General features: G+C 35.6%; 1 protein-coding gene across 3 annotated transcripts in view; it reads right to left on the reverse strand.

Annotated features, from left to right (window-relative positions):
* Positions 1-24252, reverse strand: part of LOC116598484 (N-acetylated-alpha-linked acidic dipeptidase 2) — a 53442-nt gene that overhangs the window by 9383 nt on the left and 19807 nt on the right. For 2 of the 3 annotated variants that reach the window (XM_032357331.1, XM_032357332.1), the window contains 11 exons: positions 23759-23857; positions 20116-20201; positions 19501-19620; positions 19313-19395; positions 13289-13352; positions 12242-12309; positions 9186-9277; positions 7458-7548; positions 5505-5769; positions 2905-2986; positions 1869-1961 (listed from right to left, as the gene is read on the reverse strand). In XM_032357331.1, the coding sequence (XP_032213222.1) occupies positions 1869-1961; positions 2905-2986; positions 5505-5769; positions 7458-7548; positions 9186-9277; positions 12242-12309; positions 13289-13352; positions 19313-19395; positions 19501-19620; positions 20116-20201; positions 23759-23857 (1143 nt within the window). Of the gene's footprint in view, positions 1-1868; positions 1962-2904; positions 2987-5504; positions 5770-7457; positions 7549-9185; positions 9278-12241; positions 12310-13288; positions 13353-19312; positions 19396-19500; positions 19621-20115; positions 20202-23758; positions 23858-24252 lie in introns of those variants that run through there. The other variant, XR_004289084.1, reaches the window with a different exon arrangement.

A 24252-nucleotide genomic window follows, 5' to 3' on the forward strand; every position in this document is an offset into this window, starting at 1 on the left:
CCTAGAGATGGGTTTATGGCATGATTAGTTCTCAGACTTTCCTACTACTCTCTTTGGTATGGCCTTTTTCTTGTTTGATACGAAGCAGTGGCTCAGCTAGTCTTCTGGTCTTTTTGAGAGGAAACTGTTACATATATAGTTACAGCTTCATTGTGTCCCTGGGTTGAGGGGAGTTCAGGATCTTCCTACATTACCATCTGGTACTGCCCTCGCTTTAGAATATAGCCTTTAATATTCAGTTAATAATTCCCAATAAGTTTTTAAATATAGTGCAGTCTTTTTGGAGGACAGTGTAGCAGTTACTTAGAATGTGTTTACTCTTTGACCCTGAAATCCACATACTGATTATATAGATACAAAAACAAATGTTCAAAAGGGCACAAGGACATACTATGGCAGTACTTTACTAAAAGTAAATGAGGGGAAAACAAATTGAATTAAAGAGTCAACAGAGACTTAAAAATTATACATACATGCCAAACCAATACTATATTCCAGATGAGAGAGCTAAAACTATATACTGGCATGGAAAGATCTCTAAGATAAATTGTTATGAAAAAAGAGCAAGATGCAAAATGTATGGTCCCATTAATTTAGATACAGATGAAAAAATACATATATACACATGTATATAAAACGATTTTCTTTAAAGAGAATAGCAAATGCCTGGGTGTGGGTTACAGAAGGAAATGCTGAAGGACCATGGTCCCTTTTTCTCCTACAAGCTTCTGTAGAGTCTGCATTCATTTTGAGAAAAAGGTGTTTTGCTTATGAATAATAGACTAATACAGGCAACAGGGGGTTAACATGTAGATTTGCTTTCAGCTTTTTATTTGACATGTACATACTTAACCGATGGCTGTTTTATTTGTATCAATAATGAATTATTACTGTTTATAACTTTATTAAAATAGCTTCTTACCAGTACATTCCTCTCTGAGCTAATCTGCCTGAAATCTCTGAGTCTATGGGATGAAAGCAGTTATACTCTCCTCTCCTTTTATAGCCGAGGAACCTGAAATTCAGGTCAGTCTTTCGCCCAGGTTGCTGAGTATGAGCCAGAGCTGGGCTCTGAAAGCCTATGCTTATAATTAAAGGTTAATACTAGTCAACTAATATTTATAAGAAAGCTAACATGCAGAACTATGTCTGGCACATGGTATCTGATGATAAGTTGCCTCACAAATTTTCACCAAGGACCTGCAGTTTAAGAGGTACCTAGAAAAATGAGACTGTCCAAACACGGCCAAGACAGTGAAATAAAGCATAGAGGTACAGATACAAAAAGAGGATACTGCTTCAGCAGAACATGGCAGCCATCTTCAAAAAACTATAATGTTCTATGGAAATAGACCTAGATTTATCCTATTTGATTTTGAAGAGCTGAACAGGGAGGAAGGAACAGGGTCAGAGGGAGGAAATTTACAGAGAAAAAGATCTTTCTGAGGGAAACTAACATTAGACCTTTCTTAAAATGAGGTGGTCTTCCTCATGAGGGTAGTAAGCTTCATATGGACTGGAAGATTCAGAGGCTAAATAGCTACTTACCTCAGATGCTATAGTAAAGATTAATGTAGAAGTTTGAATTACAGAAGCTCTAAGATTCCCTCTAAATTTTATAGCTTTTAGATTTTCTTAGAGTTATTTTTCATCTACCATTTATCATTTACATCTGCAGCAAACCAATAAACATGAAGTTAAGTTTTCTGATACTACAACTTACAACTACTCTACATAACCTTACCCATGTTCCTCATAGCATACATATTCGCCTTCCGTTCATCTGATGGCAAGAGTTTAAAGCATGCTGGTTTTGGTCACAGAGAAGTAGCTAATGTCCTTTGGTGAAACACCTGTTGCTTCCTTACCTATAGAACTGCCTCCCTGGTAAACCAAGGGGATCGACGAATGCCCTCTCCAGGAGCATCAGTTGGTCGTTCATGATTCTCACTGCAATGGGACTGGGAAAACAAGAAATAAGTAACTATAACCCTTACCATGGAACTGGATTTTAAAATAATACAGGATAAGGCATGGAAAAATGAATTTCAAAAATCAGTAGGTTTTAAGAAAATGCAGATTAATGGTAATGCCTCATATGTAAACCATATATGACAACAGAGGCATCTTTCTAATACTTACAGTAAGAAAGACCTATTGGTAGTGGTTCATTTGTTTTTCAAGATCACAGAAAGAATAGAAAGACATTTTTAATTCTTTCTAGGAGGAGAGCCCGGCCTCCTGCAAAGGCAGGTTGGGTGTGCTATCAAGTTCTTGATAAGCCATTTAGTGCCACCGAATAAATGCTGAACAGCAACAAATGAAGGGAAGTTGCTTCATTCTACAAGAAGGATGGGAGGTATTGCATGCCAGGACTCCCCTTTCACACTTGGAATCTGCCAGCTCTCTTTCTGGGGTGCTACATAAATTCTCTGGCTTTCCTACAATTCAAGGAGCTTTTCATTATATTTCAAGCAAGTGGTTAAGTGAAATGCAACAATTGTATCAATAAAAACATTCTGCATTAGGACAGGGAAGTATTGGGATCATAGTGAAATTCATACTACAAATGCACTTAAGCCTGTGGAACTGTGAATTCCCAGCTCTCCTCCTTGGCTTTTGTTGTGGGGATGAGTTTTTGTCTACTATTTAGAGTAAGGCTTCTCAAACTTCAGTGTGAATAAAAACCATTCTGGAGCATCTTATTAAAGTATGGAATTCGAATTGAGTGGGTCTTGGAAGGCGTTTGATACTCTCATTCTAACAAGCTCGTAGGTAATGCTGATGCTGCTGAATCACAGACCTCAAGAGCAGTGAGGTAGAGCCAAGTATAAGTGTACATGACTCATTCTAGTAACCACATCTGTTTTCAGAATGATGGAGAGCTTGACATTTGAAACTTACTTATTAAGATTAACTTGTGTAAGTCTTCTGTGAAAATCTGAAGCAGCATCTGAGAAGTTCTTCACAGCAGAAAATAAAGAATCTTTTAAAAATACAAAAGTGGAAGGTCAGTTCGTAAGTGCTGCTTATTTCACATGTTCACTTGCCTGCTGTCCCCATTCCAGGCAGGTATGAGTGAATAGATAGGCAAACAGTGTTGGCCTTCCTGCAGATCCATGGAGATTATCAGAAAATATTATAACAAAGAAACTGTATGTATATATTTTATATAAAAGTATATAAAAATTTCATACATATATAAAATAGAAAATGACAATTGTTTCTTCAGGAAATAACTTCCAGGAGTCTAGGACATAAATCTTTTAACTCCTAATTTACCAGAAATGCATCATTCATGTATGTACTCATTCAATACATACTATTGGTACATCTGTATGCTAGATACTAGAGACAGCTATAGATAGTTATGTTTTTGCAATATTATAGACTAAAACAGTGTTAAGCCCTCTTTGTAAGGAGTGCATTTAAGATCTTGTTTAAAGTCTGCCTGTGACAAGCTGAAGTACGTGGACACAGAAATAGGGTCAGGTGGTGGTTTTTTTCTGGTCAGGCTTTTCTCTAGTTTACAAAGATTCTAAGTAAAGTGAGAAGGTTCTCAGTGTACTTTTTATTACAATTACCTATTATTTTGTATCTTTTCTAAATTGAACATAAACAGAAATTATTACTATCCTTTCATTAATCTGTAAAGCAGGGGAGACAATATTCATTTTACAGATAGAGTACTTACTGTTCCGGACACAAGCTGTTAGGTCACACAGCTAGTAAATAGTGCATTCAAAATAAAGAATACAAATCTTTCTTTGTCCTAGATTTCCTTTAAGCTCTAATTAGTATAGTTGTTTTTAAAACCATGTACCAAATAATAATAGGTACTATGGAAGCTACAGAAAAGTATTGAGGAAGGAATTTTAAATTTCCAGTGAACCACAGCAGTCCAGATGGATAAGAAGTAAATTGTGTCCCTGGTATTTAGTAATAGGGGTGAGTGATAACTTTGGCGTAAACAATTTTGGGAGACTAGTAGGAAGACAGTGCGCTGTAATGGTAGAAGGAAGTAAGGAACTGGAGACCAGGAGTGCAGATTATATATCCATCCCATCCATCATTCCTTCATTAAAACGTTTTTTGAGTGCCTGTTTTTGCCTGGCACTTAATGGTGAATTTTGATTGGGAAAGGAGTAGGGCATGTTAGGTAGGAGATTATCAGTGTTTAATCCGGATGGAGTGTCACCAATGAGTTGGAGAGTTTGACAGTTGGGAGGCGGGGGGGAAGGCTGGGTATTAAGAGATAGATTAGGTTACTTAACCTGTGTAAAGAGAGTCATTCCATTTTAAGTGTGTGCCCTCTCTTGGTTGGATACCAAATTGAATTGATAAAAAGTAATTCACTAAAAGAAAAATCAGAGCATCTAGGACAAGAACTGGGTGCTGTATAGCCAAAGAACCATGAATGTCCATCTTATGTCTGCAGTTTAATCTTTTTTTTTTTTATTTGCCCCTTCATTACAGAGGTTCTCCAATCATTGATATAAACACAATTTCCTAAATTTTCTTTGCATCATCTTTCTCTAGAACTTAGTACCTGCTGCTCATCATAACTTTGAAGGTGACAAATTTGGATGTAGTAATATTCAAAAGCCACTACTGACTACTCTGTACTTACTTTTTGTATTCCTGTAGTACTCTCTGTATAATCCTATCACAACTTGGCCCCGGCCTTTTGGTCTTCTCCCTCACGTGAAATTCTGTGCTCTTTGAGGGCAATGATTATTTTTCACACATCCTTCTATCTCCCAGGAATTAACACAGAACTTGTAGATGGTAGACACTGAATACAAATTTGATAATTTTGGTGTATACTAAGAACATGTACTCCCAGATTAAAATGGTTAAAATAAAACCCTACTAGTAGATAACATTGTTTCTATGTATTAACCAGGTCAGTCACCCACAGCTGTCTTGGAAACACGTTATATTCTTTACTGTTTCACTCCTAAGGAAGCTGACACCCATAGGGGCCAAGTATCTTTCCCAGCATCATGCAGTGATTAAATATTAAAGCCAGGATTTGAATTGAGTAACCACTTTCAGACCCATTTCATCTCTGCTTTGTAAGGGGTACAGTATAAAATAGTAACCACAAAATGGCTACATAAATATGAAACTGATTAAAACCATGTAAAAGAAATCCTGCATGTAGACAAATAATATGCAGTAATAATGATACTTACATATGTAGTGGAATAGGTTTTCTCATCTCTGTATTGTAGTATTGTTCTTTTAATGGCAAAAATATTTTTAAAGGCAGCAACATCATGAAAATATAAACCAATGTCTGTAGCATTAACTTAGCAATATGGATTCATCCTATAAGTATCAGATGAAATTACATTCTTTAAAAGTGCTTAGGTTTTTTCCCAGAGGTAAGAATTAAGTGATGCAGGTATATATTCTAGGATGAGAGTGTGCAGTGATGACAAGAGGAGACTGTCTTAAAGCTCTGACTTAAAGATTATAAAATACCCAGCCATTCTTACCAAATGATACTCCGTGGTCTCTCAGTTGTTGATCATGTTTCTTAGATAAATTGTAGATACTTGATGCATAGTTTTTCAAAGCTTTTGCATAGTCTTCAATATTGAAAGGAATGATTTCAGAGTCTGCAAGCTCATAAACCAGGGCTCCTCGTAACTGAGCCACAGAAAGCTGTTTTTTAAATGTGGGATCATAAAAATTCTCTACTAATTCAAACGTCTCATAAATCGTGTGGTATACCGGGTAGCTGCTGTATTTATCTGTTTTCTGGAAGGGGTGGGGGGGAAGGGGGAGGAAAAAACCAGGTACTAAATACAAACATTAAATATTCAAATTACAGGATTGATATAATAAAAATGATTGCAGGAAAAATACAATCCTGTGGCACCCTGAGTTTTATCACAATGAAGCAGAATAAACTTAGTATCTAACTAAAACACTATCATTTTTTACCAGTCTAAATTTCACTGTTGTTTTATAATTCATGTAATTTTATTCAAAATACTTCCTGAAAATTGTCTTTATTGTATTTCTGATAACTGAAATTAAGGAGTACATACTCAAACTGTATATTAGCACAGTTTAAAATTATCAATTGATTGAAAACGAAAGGTTCTGGTTGGCTAAGATACATATGTTTAGGAATTTGATATTTAAGTACCTTGTCTCCTTTCCAAACTGTATGGTCTACCAGGATAAATTATTACATAGTGGTATTTTAAGTAAATATTTTTTGACTTAGGACTGCCTTTCCTAAATTTAGTTTTTGATATCTGCTACTTTGCTATAAGGTTAACATTTTTATTGCTTTTAGTATCACTACAAGGAATCCCCCATGTCAGTCTCTAATACTCTGCTTTTAATCTACAATGTCTTAAAAACTAGATAACTTTGTTCAGATTGATGCCAGAATAGGTTATCAGTGAATAAGCCTTGAAAAAGTTTAATGGGTATTAGTATACAGACTTGTGCATTTATTTTGGGTTATTTTGGAACTGTTTTTGCTTTCTTCTCTGTTCTCAGTCATCTTCTGGGTAGTCCAGTTTGCAAGGGGTATGTATTCTAGAAAAGCAAGATGTTGGTGTACTGCAGTTATTTCAAAATTACTAAAATCTGTGACTAATCTGAGTTTACTGTTGGAATCTTCACCTTGGTTTATTACATAATTTTTTTTAAGATTTTTTAAATTTATTTATTTGACAGACAAAGATCAGAAGCAGGCAGAGAGAGGAGGAGGAGAAGCAGGCTCCCTGCTGAGCAGAGAGCCCAGTGCGGGGCTCAATCCCAGGACCCTGGGATCATGACCTGAGCCGAAGGCAGAGGCTTTAACCCACTGAGCCACCCAGGCACCCCAGTTTATTACATAATTTTTACATAATCAAGCAGACATATGGTATATGTTGGCATATCCTACGACTTGCACATCATCAGTATGTTTGAGTGACAATGGTGTAAAGTAGTCAGTGCAGAACAGAAAAAAGATTCAACTGAAAAATGAGGAACTTGTTTTATTCCCTAGTCAGAAGCCCTGGGCTCAGATGACAGGCAGGAGTGGGTATGTAAGGAGGGGTTACTAACAATAAAGACTCTGTAACCAGTAAAGACTCTGGCATCCCCTGTAACCAAGACAGGTTCTTCACCTGCTTGTTTTCCTCAAGAAAAGATAAGAATGAGGCTTTCCAACAAAACCTACACCAGAAAAGATATGAACTACTTGGTTCTGATAACCAGCTAAGTATCTGGCATTACTTTGTTAACTACTGCTTCACTGAATAATCCTGCAGAGAAGATACACAGAATAACCCAAATTCCTAGTCCATCTACAAAGGGAATAAAGTCAGCCCCTATCCGTGGAATTTTTCCTGGGCCATGTGACCTAGTGCCAAAAAACTAGACTTTTTAAAATTCCTAACAAGTTGGTTGTGCTGTGTATCCAAAATAATACAATGGCTTACCCTATTCTTAGTGTAACGGGCTCTGCCTGAAGCAATTCCAAGTCTCTGGAAATAAGCTTCAAAATCACTTCCAGATCCCAGTTTGTTGATCCTAATGTAGAAAATAAATATACACAAATGGAGAAATAAATAAAAATTATGAAGTTAAAATGGGACAGTGAACCAAGCAAGGAATTGCATAGCATATTTACAGGAATTAGGAAAAGTACTTTACTACAAAAATACTTTACTACATGGAGTTAAACAGTGCCACCAAAGACAGCAACCTAGGAACTATATAGAGTGTTTTTGTTTTGTTTTGTTTTGTTTTTAAAGATTTTATTTGACAGTATACAAGCCAGGGGAGCAGTAAGCAGAGGGAGAGGGAGAAGCAGGCTCCCTACCAAGACAGTAGTCTCTAATATTGTCAGCATGTTATGGTATTTATTTAGAGGGAAAAGTAAGATTTCATCATTCCCAGAGAACTATAATCTAGGAAGAAAACTGCTATGAAGGACATCTCAGTGGCTCAGTCAGATGTCTGCCTTTGGCTCAGGTCATGATCCCTGGACCCTTGGATGGAGTTTCCACATCCCATCAGGTCCCTGGCTCAGCAGGAGTCTGCTTCTCCCTCTGCCTCTCTTCCCACTTGCTTTCTCTCTCTCTCTCTCAAATAAAATCTTAAAAACAAAAACAAAAAACCCTGCCATGTTAAAGTATATTTAAAATAAAGAAAAACAAAAAAATAAGATCCTTAAGAATCTAAATGTGACTTATTTAGAAATTTAATTAAAATCGATTTCTTTGCATATAGTAAAGAAAACCACTATACACATGCACACACATATATATACTAACAGAAAAATTCTTAATGGTGAGTAAAGCAGAAAGTAAAATTACATTTGCATTAAGAATGTAACTATACACTCCCAAATTTAGACCCTGGATTTTTTTTTTTTTTTTTTTTTTTTTTAAGATTTTTGAGAGAGAGAGAGCACAGAGGGGCAGAGGGAGAATTAGACCTCTTGCTGAGTAAGGCACAGACATAGCTTTATCCCAGGACCCTGGGATCATGACCAAAGCCTAAGGTGGACACTTAACCAATAGAGCTGCCAGGCGACCCCAACCTTAGATGTTTTTCAGACCTTTTTTTCTACTCCAGTAATTTTTTTTTTAAGCATGTGAAACTTTCATAGTGGAAACAGACTTTCACAACCCTTATTTAGAATATGGAATGAAGCTATACACTCTACCATCCTCTGCTAGTTTTTAGAAATAGTACTGCAGGAGAAACAAAACAAACAAAAAAATCAAGAAAGCTGCTGTTGTATGAATATGAAGTAAAAAAATTAATACTTAAACAGTCTAAATTGATTACAGGTAAAGACAGTCTGGTGGTTATAATGCCCCTTTAGAAGCAAATAATCCTGTTCTTGTTCTTCATCATTATCATTTGCAGTTACATGATTTATTAACATATATAACATATTTGAAATTTAATTCAAGAATGCAAAATAGTACCTGATAATGTGGCAAAATAACTTTGACTAAAACTCTGCAAAACTAGACTCTTATAGATTCAAAGACAGCTATTTTGTCCAGTTAGCAAATCGAAGGCCACAAACAGGATCCTATGGGATTCTCTTTAGTCAAACTGTTGACACATCTAAGAATTGCATGTTTGGAGAAACAAGGGGCAAAGGGGAATTCATAATTTATCCTATGGTAAGAAATACACAAGTAATTTACCTAGGAAAGTTTATATTTTCAGATGAAGGGTCCTTTTCTAACCAGCTTTCATAAAGAGATTTACTCTCAAAACCATCATCTGGGCTAGAGATCTGGAATGAAAAATCGAATACTGTGAATTAGACCCAGGAGCAACTAAATTTATGCCAATAATAAGACCATATGTTTATCAGCTTTTCACTATATGGATACATGTCATGTTCTTTATGGAAAAACAAAAGCAAATGGCAGGAAAAAAAATCCAAATTCTTGTTTATTTTTGTTGGCTGCCTAATGGTAATTTTGCCCTATACCTGGGATAAAATCTCCTTCTTTTGGTAAACTTTTTACTAGAGTTCCAGCAAATGTCATCACTATGATTTCTGGAAGCTTAGATCTCTTTTAGTAGTAAGTTACTGGGCCAAACCAGATACAGGATTTACTTTAGTAAATTGCTTTTGTCCATGAAGACTTATAAAAAGAGGCCTCAGGGCAGGAGATGAGGCTGAAGACACTAAGTTTGAAGTTGGTTTTGTAGGGCAGGTGGGGTAAGGAGGTACTGCCATTTTAGAAAGTCACATTATATTTATTTTTGCAAAGTTGGAATTTGATGGGTTGTAAAAGCTCTGTATAAGCTCAGATTTCTATTTGGAAATTCTAAGATCTTCTGTAAATTGCATGAACCTTTTATACTATCATTAAAAGTATAAACATACTTTTCATTCTTCACTTGAAGCAGGGCAATGTGTGGAAAAATTGCAGACTTGGAAGGCTAACATGTATTTTAAATCCATATTACCACACATACCCACCTGTAATTTGTCTGGTTATGGCTCTTCGTTTAAAAAAAAAAAAAAAAAAAAAAAAAAGTGGGGGTGGGGAGCATACCCTACCTATGCAGCCTGGAAGCCTTTTAATCTTTTGTGTATTGCTTCCCCCCTTGAAGCCCTAGTTTTCTCACCTTGTGGAAGTGGGAATAATGGTCCCCATCTTAATATAAACATCAGTTCTCTGGTATTTTCTCTGCCCCTATACAGAGTTGGTTGTTGCCTTATCACTGCACATGAAGCCCTAGCTTAAAAACAGTCCCAGCACTCCACAGTCATCCCTCTGCCTGCCAGCACACTGCAGCTGCAGAGATGTTCTATTTTCAGCCAACTCATCGGGTTCTACTCTAATCCATTTCTACCAACTTGCAGTAGCTGAGAATCTGCTCCAACTCCCATATCCTGCTTAGATTGAATTCCCTGAAAAATCCTTTCATTTTCTGGAATCACCATCTCAATCTACCACTAACCAGAACGGTGTCCCTTCAGCCTGGTCTCCCGAGATCATACTTCTGTCTCTAATCAACACATCTTCATAGGTGCTGACCCTCCTCCATTATTTCAACACCTTGCCCCATTTCTTTGATCAGTCAGCTGCCCTTCTCTCTAAGCTCTGCCCTGTCTACAACTCTTATCTGACTCTCATGTTACCAGCATGATGTGACTATGCTAACACATACTAGGAGTTGGTAAAATTATAACGATCGGTTCACAGGAGAATACAAAAGTCTTTTTCTACTGGGTTTTGGTGTGGCCATAGATAAGCATCTGCCTCTTTACAAAGGGGCATAGACCTAAATTTCTCCCTCTTGGCCCTAACATTCTTATGGTTGGTTTTTTGTTTGTTTGTTTTAAGAGAGAACACAAGCATGGGGGGAGGGGCAGAGGGAAAGAGAGCATCTGAAGCAGGCTCCATTCTCAGCATGGAGCCTGACATGGCACAATTTCACAACCCTGAAATGATGACCTGAGTCAAAATCAAGAGCCAGACACTTAACAAGCCACCAAGGCACCCCTAAAATTATTCTTATCCTTGACATCAAAGGCAGGAGCCATCTCTCTAGGACAGCACAAAGCATAAATGCATATGCTGAAAGGGATTTTCTCAGGATTTTCCTTACAGCTTGCTTTTAAAGGAGATGTTTTTATGGGACATTTACAATAAAAGGATCAAGAACACGAGCTATCCAATTTGTTGCCAGTTGGGATAATGAGAGGATTCCTTTGGGAAAAGGAGTTTTTAGAGACACTAATAGGAAAAAGAACAATAATAAGGGAAAGTAGGAAAATAGTACCTTCAGAAAAGTGACACATACTTCAAGGAAATATTTCTGTAATTCTACAATGAACTATTTAAATGAAATACAGAGATGTTAAGGGAATAGGTTATATAACTTAGAGTACATTAGGGAGCTCAGAATACTTTTTTATCAATATTTACAAAATTCCTATATGATTATTATTTTTGTTTTGCTGTTAGAGTTGCTACAGCTTAATCTATACACTGACAGTGATCTTTCTAATGGGTAAATATGATAATGTATAACCTTGTTAAAGATTTTTAATTTCTCCATCACCAGATGTCTGAACTTGGCCTGTTTGTCATGCCCCATTTCTTACCATCTCTCCACCAAAACCTTTCACTTATGTCACACTGAGCCACCCAGAGGTCAGGAAATACTTTTTTCCTATTTTCACATCTGCTTTAGGTATTGTGTTCTGTGCTGAGAATGCCTTCTCTCTTTCATATCCTTCCATTTTACAGCCCATGCACTAAATATTCTGTAAACCTCTTCTGATGCCTGCCCACCTGCCCCAGGATTTCACATTTTCTATTCCATAATTGTTCTCCATTGCTTGTAGAATCCAATATTCTAGTGAAGTATAATTCCTCATTTATGAGTATATATCCTCTCTGGACTACTAAGTATTTGGATTCAGTAACCATGTCTTTTTATTATCTTTGCTGCTAAAATTCGCTTTGTTGGGCCTGAACCCAAGGCTTTTTCCAGTTCAGCTCACTGTACTATCAGAATGCCTCTACCACATGACTCTGTATACCTACAACATGACAACAGTGCACACAATTATTAATAGCTACTATTAGAAGAGACTAGCAATACTATTCTTATAGTTAGGTCATACAAATACTGTATTAAGGTCTCTTTCCAGTTTAAAAAGCACTACTAATTAAGAAAATAGGTATTATTCACTTACCCATTCATTAGAAAACAAGACAGATTTATTTACCTCTTTTGTCAGTTTATACACCAACTGGTGAAGAAGGGGTGTACAGTCAACTCTGAGAGTATAATTGCCTGAAATAAAACACAGTGTGTTTTAATACTTCCAAATGAAATTCCAATAGAACTCTATTTCTAATTATAAAGAAGATACAGTAGACTTGAAATTGAAGGCATCATTCCCAAGGAATTAGAAAAGAGTGGAGGGGCACCTGGGTGGCTCATTGGGTTAAAGCCTCTGCCTTCGGCTCAGGTCATGGTCTCAGGGTCCTGGGATTGAGCCCCACATTGGGCACTATGCTCAGTAGGGAGCCTGCTTCCTCCTCTCTCCCTGCCTGCCTCTCTGACTACTTGTAATCTCTATCAAGTAAATAAAATCTTAATAGGGTGGAAATAGTTCTTCAGGAGCAAAAAAGTGTACACTTCAAACAGAGGAAGTTATAGGAGGGTTTTGGCTGCTGAGGCAGCAAGTCCCACCATAACCCCTCGCATCATTCTTAGGGTGGTATTTCTTAGGGGGACTCTGGCAAATGAAGTGATAAGTCTATTCCCTTTTTACCCAATTCAACAGTATCAAGATATGAGACTATAGAGTTTCAGTAATAAGTACGCTCTGACATTTATCTAGACATCATGAAATGCAAGCCTAGAGACACAAATGTCACATGTCAGGTTCCAAGGGAAGTGTGTAGTTTGTGCTTGCTTCAAATTGTTGCAGTACATACAGGAAGTATTTCTGTGTGGAATATTCTGTAAAGTATTCTGAAATATTTTAGCCTAATTTTTTTAATATCTCCACAGGAAGACTGTAATTAATACTAGAGTTTTAAGTAGTAATTAAAGATAGGCAAATGGAAAATATACTAAAGAAATTAGGATCAGTAGCTTAGTTATGAATCATACATAGACTCATTTGAATCATGGTTTTCTCTGTGGTAAAGTGGAAAATTAAGGTATCAATGAGAAATTGGACAGGAAGAAAATAATCTTTGTTTATAAGTTAGTTACAATTTGCACATTCAAAAGATGTTTAATAATCTAAAATAAAATATACCTTCTATAGATGAATCTGAGTTTATATAAGCAACACTTCTTTCCTGGAGTGTTTTTGCATTCTCCTACAGTTGAAGCAAAGTTGTTAGTTAATTCACAATATTTACAATTGTGGGAATGTAAAAAAAAAAAAAAAAAAAAAAAAGCAACTTAGTATAAAAGTGGTCTACCAATATCTTTATGAATCAAACACCTATGCCTTTGAACATAATTTCTAAGAAAATGCAGAGAACTGGCTGATTAAGAACGTTAATGCAGTTAAAATCGGTAGGAAAAATATTGCATAGCTACTGTTCATAGCAATAGCAGGAATTGTCACAGAAAAGTGTGGTTCCTTGATTTCTTGCATTAGAATATAGGGTGAGGCTCCCAGACTCTGGGCTCCACTGCAGACCTAATGAACAAGAATTTCTGAAAGTCCTAGAAATCTGTATTTTCTACAAGGTATCCCTGGAAACCCTTGCATACACTGAAGTTTGAGAGATATACTGAGACTGGATACCCAAGTAAAGTAAAAGTGAGGAAATAGAGAATTTCCATTTATCTGTTATTAAAAGAGGAAATAAAAGAAAGTAATTGGAAAAAACTACAGGGAAAGAAGTAAAGACATTAGGACAGTCTCTCTACCTCTCTCCTGCTTCCCCTTGTTTTTGCTCACTCTCACACACACAAAAGATAGAAAACACTGTCACACAGATGGGAATATGCTGAGAGAGCCTCTTACTTCTATCTGGCTTGCTACCTTAGGAACATGCTATAATAGGAGGTGGTCCAAGATAGAAGCACAGAAATACCCTGAACTCAGTTCCTAGACAACAAATCTACATCTACATATAGAGCAATTCCTCCTGAAGAATAATGAAAGCTGATTGAACAGCTTCTGCACAAAAAAGCATAGAGGGACCACAAATAGAAGGGTAGGAACAGCAGAGACACAGTAACATTGGGAACAACTAACCACAATGTGACAACCTATAGCAGGGAGAGATATGACTGAGGGAACCTTTTGCAGACTTGCCCACCCTAGGTCACAGAAAAACAAACAGAGTTCAAAGGGAAACTAGACTATTAAGTGAAGGACATTCATTTACTAACCCTAGAAGTCTGCCAAATGAGCTTAACTACTAGAACTCTTTCGAGGATCAGAGGTACTTGGTCCCCTCACCCACACCAGGTCCAGCTGTTCCACCAAGGTGACCCAAGCACACACCTGGCCTGTGGGTCAACACCCAAGCCCTCCCACCAAAGCAGCCACAACATGGAGCTCCCCAAAAACCCTGGCCTCCCTTTCAGCTGTCCTTCCAGGGGACCGTGGTGCAAAGTGCTCTAGGAACCTCTGAACTACTCTTGCTTTAGCTCAAGCTGACCTGACAGGGTGCCTCTGTGCAAAGTGCCACAGCCAGCACCTACCCAGCACCAATCAGCTAGCCAAAGCCACTAAGCACACAGTCTACACAGGGGCATTGTTACATTAGGCCACTTCTTCAAGACTGAGATAGGTGCCTGTTCCACCTAATGTAGAAACAAACACAAAGTCAGACAAAAGTCAGGAGACAGGGAAAGATGTTTCATACAAAGGAACAAGACCTCAGAAAAAGAACTAAATGAAGATAAGCCATCTACCTAAGAAGGAATTCAAAGTAATCTGCATAATGGTGCTCACCAGACTTGAGAGAAGAGTGGATGAATTCATTAAGGACTTCAACAAAGAGAAAGTATAAAAAGGAACCCACCAGAACTGAAAATACAACTAAAATGAGAACCCTAGAGGGAATTCCACACAAGAGTAGAGGAAGCAGAACAAATCAGTGAGCTGGAAGACAGAGTACTGGAAAGCAACCAAGCTGAACACCCAAAAGAAATAGTTTTTTTTAAATGAGGACAAGTTAAGGGACCTCTGCAACAACATTAAACATAGTAACTTTTGCATTATAGGGTTCCCAGAAGAAGAAAGAAGGAGCAGAAAACTTACTTGAAGAAATAACAGAACTTCCCTAATTTGGAGAAGAAAACAGACATCCAGGAACTCCTAAAAAAAGATGAATCAAAGGAGGTCCACACCAAGACAGAATAGTTAAAATGGAAAACTTCTATAATCTTAAAAACACCAAGAAAAAAGCAAACAGTTACATACAAAGGAAACTCAATAAGGCTTTGAGCTGATTTTTCCTCAGAAATTTTGTAGGCCAGAAGGGAGGCCATAAATCGATTCAATGTGCTAAAAGGGCACTGGGGGAACATAGCCATGAATACTCCACCCACCAAGTTTACCATTCAGAATTGAGGAAGAGATAGAGTTTCACAGATGAAAAACAGCTAATGAAATTCATCACCACTAAACTGGCCCTGTAAGTGTTAAGGGAATTCCTTAAGTAGAAAAGAAAAGGTCCAACTAGAAAAAAAGTATGAAAGGAAAAAATTTCACTGGTAAAAGCAAACATCTAGTAAAGGTAGTAGATAAATCACTTACAAAGCTAATATGAAGGTTAAAAGAAAACAGTAATCAACTATATTTAGAATAGTAGGCAATATGCAAAATATGGCATCATATAAATAAAATTTGTGTTTGGGGGGTAAAAGTTTAATGCTTTTGAATGTGTTCAAATCTAAGCAACCATCAACTTATATAGATTGCTGTATACATGGGAACTTTATGGTAACCCCAAATCCATAATACACAAAAAGAGAAAGAGACCTAAGTATAACACTAAAGAACACCATCAAACACAAAGGAAGAAGTCAGAAGAAGAACAAAAGAACAGAGAGAACTACAAAAAACACCAGAAAACAATTAAATTAACAAAATGGCAATGAGTAGTATCTATGAATGATTACATTAACTATAATGGACCAAGTACTCCAGTCAAAAGACAGAGTAACTGAATGGATAAGTAAACAAAATCTATCTGTGTGCAGTCTAAAAGAGACACCTCAGATCAAAAGACACACAGACAAAAAGAGAAGGGAAAGGAAAAAGATACCCATGCAAATGGAAGCAAAAGAGAATTGGAGTACCAATACTTATATCAAACAAAATAGACTTTAAAAGACAAAGACATTATAGAAGAATAAAGGGATCAATCCAACAAGAAGATATAATAATACTAAATAAGCACCTTACATATAAAGCTAATGTTAACAGACATTAAAAGTTAGAAACCAATAGTTATATTCTAAAGGATTTTAAAAGCCCACATCTAGCAATAGATAGATTTTTGGGTCTGGATAATCTATTATTAAAAAGTGGTTTTGAATAAGTCATTAGACCAAATGGCTTTAACAGTTATATACAGAATATTCCACCCCAAAACAGCAGAACACACATTTCTCTAAAACTGCACAAGAAACTTTCTCCAAATTTGATCTCGGGTTATGTGCACAAAACAAATTTCAGTAAGTTTAAGACCAAAATCATCTTAAGCATCTTTTCTAACCACAATGGTATAAGATTAGAAATAAATGACAAAGACCTGGCAAAAACACTAATATGTTGAGGTTACAACAATATGCTACCATACACCCAGTAAGTAAATGAAAGAATCAAAGAGGAAATAAAAAAAATACGTGGAGACAAATGAAAATGGAAACAATAATTCAATTCTTTGGGGCACAGCAAAAGCAGTTCTAAAAAGAAAGTTTTATAGAAATACATTATGGTCTACACTTTAATAAATAAGAAAAATCTCAAACAATTTAACCTCATACCTACAGGAACTAGATAAAGAACAAAGCCCAAAATTAGTGAAAGGAGAGAAGAAATAATAAAGATCAAAGCAGAAATAAATGAAATGGAAACTTAGAGAAAATACCTATGAAACTGAGAGCAGGTTCTTCAAAAAGATAAACAGCATTGATAAAATATTAGACTTATCAAGAAAAGAGGACTCAGGTAAAAATCAGGAAAAAAAAGTTAAAACTAACACCTCAGGAATACAAATGATTTTAAAATACTATAAAAATTATACACCAACAAACTGGACGGTCTAGAAGAAACATAAGATTATAGAAACATACAATCTTCCAAAACTGAATCAGGAAGAAATAGAAAATCTAAGTGGACCAATTACTTGTAACAAAATTGAATCCATAATCAAAAAACTCCCAACGAACAAAAGTCCAGGCCCAGTGGCTTCACAGATGACTTTTACCAAATATTTATGAAGAGTTAATACCTCTCTTTCTCAAACTATTCCAAAACACAGAAGAGGAAATAAAGCTTCCAATTCATTCTATAAAGCGAGCTTTACCCCAATACCAAAATGAGATAAAGACACTAAAAAAAAAAAATAATAATAATAGGCTAATATCCCTGATGAACACAGACTCAGAAATTCCCAACAAAATATTATGAAACCCAATTCAACAATACATTAATAGGACGAATTATCATGATCAAGTGGGATATTTGTTGAACAAACCAAAGCTAACACAGAGAACTGGTGGTTGCCAGAAGGGAGGGCAGTGGAAAGATGGGCAAAATAGGTGTAGAAATTAATAAGTGCAAATTTTCAGTAATAAGTCATGAAGATGCAAAGTACAGCATAGTCAATAATAGAACTTTATATGATAGATGGTAACTACACATATTATGGTAGCTGCATAATGTATAAGATTGTCAACCCACAATTTGTACATTAATACAACATTGCCAACTATACTTAAATTTAAGAAAAAATATATTACAATAAAAAAAAAAAAAAGCTGTGAGTGGTTACGGGCACAAATGAGGACTGTTCCCCATCTACACTTGCCCACAATGGCTGGATGGCAGTTGCCTGTATTACAGATACAAAGTCAGAGTTTCCATTGCAACATATTTTTAGTAGAAATAAAGAAGATTCCTTAACTATATTTAAAGAAAGTATGCTGTTGAATATTGGAAAGTGTTGAAACTGTCCCTAACCCACATTTATTAAATTACTGCAAAGTATGTTTATTACTTTATATCTTAGATTGTACTTTAAGCTGCTAAATTTAGAGAAACGGGGACATCTATTTATATATTCATGCACTCAAAAGAATTTGCTTTTCTAAAAGGAAATTTGATTTCTCTAAATAGTCTACTTCTAAAATGCATATTCATAATTACCGATGTGATGATAAAACTTTGCAGTGTCAACTGAATATAAGGATAAGTGACAGGAGACAAGAAACTGTTTGATTTTACTTCCATACTTATTTCATTCACATTATCATTTAAAGAGGAAATGAGTCAGGAGGAATTTATTTTAAAAACTAGATAAGAAGTGTATGACATGCTTTAAAACAATGCTATAAAATCTCAGCTCATAAAAGATAAATGCATGGTGCTGGGGGACTATGTGCTTATATAGTGCACATGTCTTTACAAAATGCATTTCCTTACCTTGTACATTAAAGAACTTAGTTACTCGATAGGAAGGCTAAGGGAAGAAGATGAAAGAAGGGGGCATAGGAGAGACACTTAAAGCATTAGGAGGCAGTGTAACATAAAAATCAATCATACCTTTAGAAAAAAATAAATATCTAAAATTATAAAGACAATTTACAAAATTATCTTCTACTCAACAATCAAGCATAATCTTTTGTAGAATGGTGAAATATAGCTATGGTTGCAATTTATATGGAATCTACAAGTGTAAAATTACAACCCAAGTACAGTCACCTTAGTTCTCTTAAGCAAGAATATCATAGGTTTTTCCTAAGTAGAACTCCAAGAAAACTTAAAAACTTGAAAATTAACTCCAAGGATCTGTATCCATTTTACATAGGTCAGTCCTCTCGTCAGAAAAGCTTGCTAGTTTTGTTTATTCTCTGAGCTTACAAATTTTACTTATTCACAAAACAAATGCAAATGGAAACCAAAATGCTTTGAAAAGAATAAATTTGGTTTTGGCCCAGTAATTTAGAGGTTATTCTGCTTTGCCAAACTAATGTGAAAATAAAAGCAAACTATTTCTCAAATGGGATCTGTGCTTATCCTGAGATACATGTATTTGTTTCCCTGCTGACCAAGAAAATAACAAAAGCCTGTAGTCATATTCACCTCAGCCCATTCTGTGGACCCCAGCAGCCCAAACTCTTCTGCATCCCAGCTGGCAAAAATGATAGTTCTTCTCGGTCTCCAGCCTGCAATCATTGTTAACATGCATTAATTAGGTACACCTATCTAAAAACAGAGGACAGTTAAGTGAGTCACTTTTTGTCATCACCAACCAAAGAAACATCATTTACCTCCGCTCATGAGTTTTCCGAAACTCTGGACAATTTCTTGCAAAACAGCAGCTCCACTGGTTGGGTCAATAGCTCCAAACACCCAGGAGTCCCGATGACCTCCTAGAATAACATACCTGTCTGGAAAATAATGTGTTCAGAAGAACTACAATTTTTCAATATATTACAAATAGTTGTGATTTAGGTTTTTTTTTTTTTAAGATTTTATTTATTTATTTATTTGTTTACTTGAGAGAGAGACACGGAGAGAGCAAGCATGAGAGGGGGAAGGTCAGAGGAAGAAACAAACCCCCTGCTAGGCAAGGAGCTGGATGCAGACTCTATCCCAGAATTCCAGGATCCTGACCTGAGCTGAATGCAGTCACTCAACCAATTGAGTCACCCAGGCGCCTGCGATTTAAGTTTTTAACTTAAACTTCCTTTTGGTTGAGTTTCCTCCATAGGAAAAAAAATCAACACTATAAGATAGGGGTTTCTTTTAGCATTGTACAATTTTTTTTTTTCAAATGTAGCTGTTTCACATCAGAGAAGAAAATCAATTATTGACTGAAGTTTATTTTCTCTTACTCTTGTAATCTTTGTAAAAATGAAGTGTTTAAAAATATTCAGACTCACCAGGTTCCACAGATCCTCTGATCGTTCCAATTACATTGTAAATCCTTGTAATTTTATTGGTGTTATGAACATGCATTCTAACCTTCCTAGGATTTCAAAGGGAATAAATTACTTTATATAAATTATTACATCTAACAGTTTTGTTCCACCATTTTATTATGAAAAATCTCAAAATTACAGATAATTATATAATAGGACAATGAATTCCCATATATCCACAAACTAATTCAATAATCATTAACACTTGTTATGTGCAATGTGTAAATGGCTAATGCATTTTACTCTTAAGTACTTATGCATGCTTAAAGTCAGATTTTAAAAACTGACATTTTTATTGTTCATCCCTCATAGCTATATTGTTGATATTTAAAGTCCAAAATACTCTTATTCAAAATGTTTTGGGTATTCATTCTAAAATTTTTAAAAACACTGTATAAAGTGCAAAAATAAGGAAGGCAGCCAGTTATGTCTTAAGGGAGAGAGAAGCATTTTTAAATTGTGTCTTTGTATTTACGTTAATGCCTGCTGGTGCAAGATTGTTGAAGCAGAATGTCAGTAATTGTTAAGTAAATAGCTGGCTGAGTACTGCCAAAAAGCAATGGGAAATTCAGGAAGGAAATGGGAATTTGGGAAAGCACCTGCTAAAATGTACCAGACAACTATATAATGAAACTTTCTATCCATCCATCACTGTTGATTCTGATTTGGGCCAGCCTTTTAAATACCCATGAAATACAATTAACCAAATTAAAGGGAAAATATAGTCAGGCTAAAATAGAAAAAAAAAAAGTCATTCGCATTCTATGAATCCAAAATGACATGGGAAAATACTGTCTTATTTTCACAAGGAAACAAAACGAATCTTTATCTATGTGGGAGGCGGGCGGTGGAAGAGAGGGCGCCCAGCAGTTTCTAATTTGTGGTTATTTATGAGTGGAAGAACTAAGAGGTGGTCAGAACCTGTACTGATTTTTCCAAGCATATTTTGCTTCTGAATGCATATTTAAATCGTGTGATATTCAATAAAGTGCCTTTGGAGAAAAACTAATGGTATTTTTTATATTTTAAGACATTAAGGATTTATTTTGCTGAGAGATAAAAATTAATAGCAAAGAAGCAAAAAGATTTCTAGCATATTTCTAAAAATAAGCCTAAGATTTATCAGTAAGAAACCCTGAATCATTGATATTATGTCATTAAATGAATAGATTATCTGTTCAGATCCTCAGAGGAGCTCAACCACATATGCAATACTTCTGTCTTTCTAGTTTCTAGAATTAATGACTCGAAAAGTTTTTAAAAAAGGATCTGTTGGTCCTGTTATCACTTCAAACTCATCATGTTCCAAACAACATGAACTCTCCCACAGGGAAGGAATTTTGTCTGTTTTGTTCACTGCTGAATTCCCAGTATGCAGAATAGTGCCTGGGTTACAGTAAATACTCAATAAATATTTGTAAAATGAATGAATACACTCCAGTTAGGAAAAAGTGAGAAACGCCTTAGCTCATCCATCAGTTACCTCTGCCTATCACTGTCTTTGACTAGACTATTTCACAACTCCATAGAGATCAAGATTAACTTGTGGAAATTCCACATCCACTGAAATATACAATCTGTCTAGTGAATAATGGATTCCTTCAAGGTAGAAGAAGCTAGTTTTCTGCTATTAAGTACTTCCATTTCAGCATTCTTGATGTGCTGATATTTTTGGTATCATCATTGAATTCTCCTTTGAACAAATTTTAATTCCTTTGTGGTTCCCTTACTATTTAATGAATTAAATGAAATTTTTGACACATGTTCATTTTATATTTGTAGGAAAAACATGGTTTTACTTTAAAAAATCACCATTTGTTCATTTTTTGAAGTCCCACTGAGATGTACAATGGATTCACCTTGTAGAACCAGGTATGGGTAGCTTAAACCCAGACATGTCTTCTTTTGGCTCTGAGGTTAAACCAAAGCAGTGACAGAATTTTCACTCTGCTGACTCTGTATCTCTTTTTAATTAGGAAATGTTTAATGTCAACACCAATACAGTTAACATACAGTGTTGTATTAGTTTTAGGTATACAATATAGTGATTCAGAAGTTCTATACTTTACTCAGTGTTCATCATGGTAGGTATACTCTTATTCTCCCCACCACCTATTACACCCATCCCCTCCACCTGCCTTCCCTCTAGTAGTCATCAGTTTGTTCTCTGTCATTAAGAGTCTATTTCTTGGTTTGTCTCTCTTTCTGTGGACTTCTAACTTTATACTATCTTTCCTACTGATTTTATGTTTTGTATTTCTGGTTTGCTTATGGCAGGTGAATTATTCCCTATTGGTGGCAGCAATGGTTAGGAATTTGGTTTTATGTCTTGTCACTTGGTAATCTCTGTAAATGGATTAATTATCAAGAGCTCTTCTGGGTGAGAAATGATAATCTGGACAGTTCATCTGGGTGAAAAATGACAGAATCTCTATAAATGGGCTAATAGATTATTAAAAGCTCTTTTTGGTGAACAAGAGATTTTTATTTGTGTATTTGTCCATTTTGAGCTCAAATCAATTAGGAATTTTGTGCCCATGGTGAAGGAGAACATTTTGATATCTAGACCAAGGGATTTGTATGCTTCTGAATTTACTCCTGAACTGAAATTACAGAACTGAAGCCATATGTTTTCTCTGTTCTCTGTGTCATTATGTTTCATTTCTAAATCAGAAAGGCCTTTATCTTTCACTCTGTATGTTAGGTTTTCTTGCTACTGTATATAAAAAACTTCTATATTAAAGTAACTCTTTGTTCTCAGTTATAGAGATAAATAAGCACTTACAGTATTCCTAAAATTCCTTTAAAATAAAAGGAGTTAACTCCTAATACTTTAAAAGTGCTGGAAAAACATTCTTAACTAAAAAAATTAGTAAGAATCCAAGTTTGCACGGTTAATGTAAAGTTACAGCAAACAAGACTGATTGACTGATTTGGGCTTAATCAAAAGACTTAACCAAAACACTGATTTATCAGTGTTAAATTTCCCTTTCTCCCACAGGCAAATCAAACTACTTAAAGTTCTAAATCTTACCAAATTGATCTCTACACAAGCTGATCTCTCCAGCTAGCATTTCCTGCCTGCCTTGATCTAGTGGGAAACTTACAAGCTCAATGAATAAATATTCTGGGATCACTTCTCTCCAACAGGGCCAATGCTAACGCATTGAGCCTTACAACAGTTCCCTGTTTACCTATTTTAACTTACTGCACAGCAAGTGATCAATCAACGTGAGCTCCTTTCTCTCTTCTCTTTTACTCCTTCCCTTAAGGTAACTTAAGGGAAAATGTTATACATTTAAAATACTGGGTTATCTGAAACATTGTTTTAAAATTTTGGATAAAAAAGGCAGTTAAAATGTTAAATCTGAACTCAAATGTAGTCATGTTTAAGACTTTATAATACAAATGTTGTGATCTCTCTATTGGAAGAAGAATTCAGGACATCATTCTGTAAGTACTTCTTAAGTGAAATAAAATGAGCAGTTGTTCGTTATGAAAAATGAGAAAAAGACAAGCAAAATATACCTGGAAGAAGTTACCTTGACATTTTTCCATTAAACATAGAAAACTATTCCAGTCTATTAAAGTAATATAAAATTACCTGAAGGAATCATGCCCTGCAAAGCCAGGCCCAATGTTATAATCCACATTAAGACTTCCCTTCCAGCTGTCATCAGGTACAGCAATTCCTCCCATGTGGCTGTTGAGAGAAAATAAAAGTAACAGAAAAAAGCTGAGCATCATAATTTCTTAGAAGAAATCATGGAGGCTGATAATGTGATATTTCATTCATACATTTAACAAATATTTATTGAGCCAAGTACTATTAATATTCCCTTTTTTGGTGGAACTTACATTTTATCAAGAGAGCCAAAATTGAAATATATGAAGTATTTAATATGTTTATGGTAAGAGGGCTTAGAAAAAAAAAAATAGGGAGTGGAAATGAGAAGCATCAGCTTCCTTATTTTTGACTTTATGTAGGGAAGTGTTAGATCTAAGAAATAGTGAAAATAAGAAATTCATGACTATGTAAAGGAGAAGAAATTAATTTCTAGGGAAGCTGGTGATTACCTAGCAATTATTAAATTTTAT

Source organism: Mustela erminea, chromosome 9 (assembly GCF_009829155.1).
Source record: "Mustela erminea isolate mMusErm1 chromosome 9, mMusErm1.Pri, whole genome shotgun sequence".
Taxonomy (NCBI): Eukaryota; Metazoa; Chordata; class Mammalia; order Carnivora; family Mustelidae; genus Mustela; species Mustela erminea.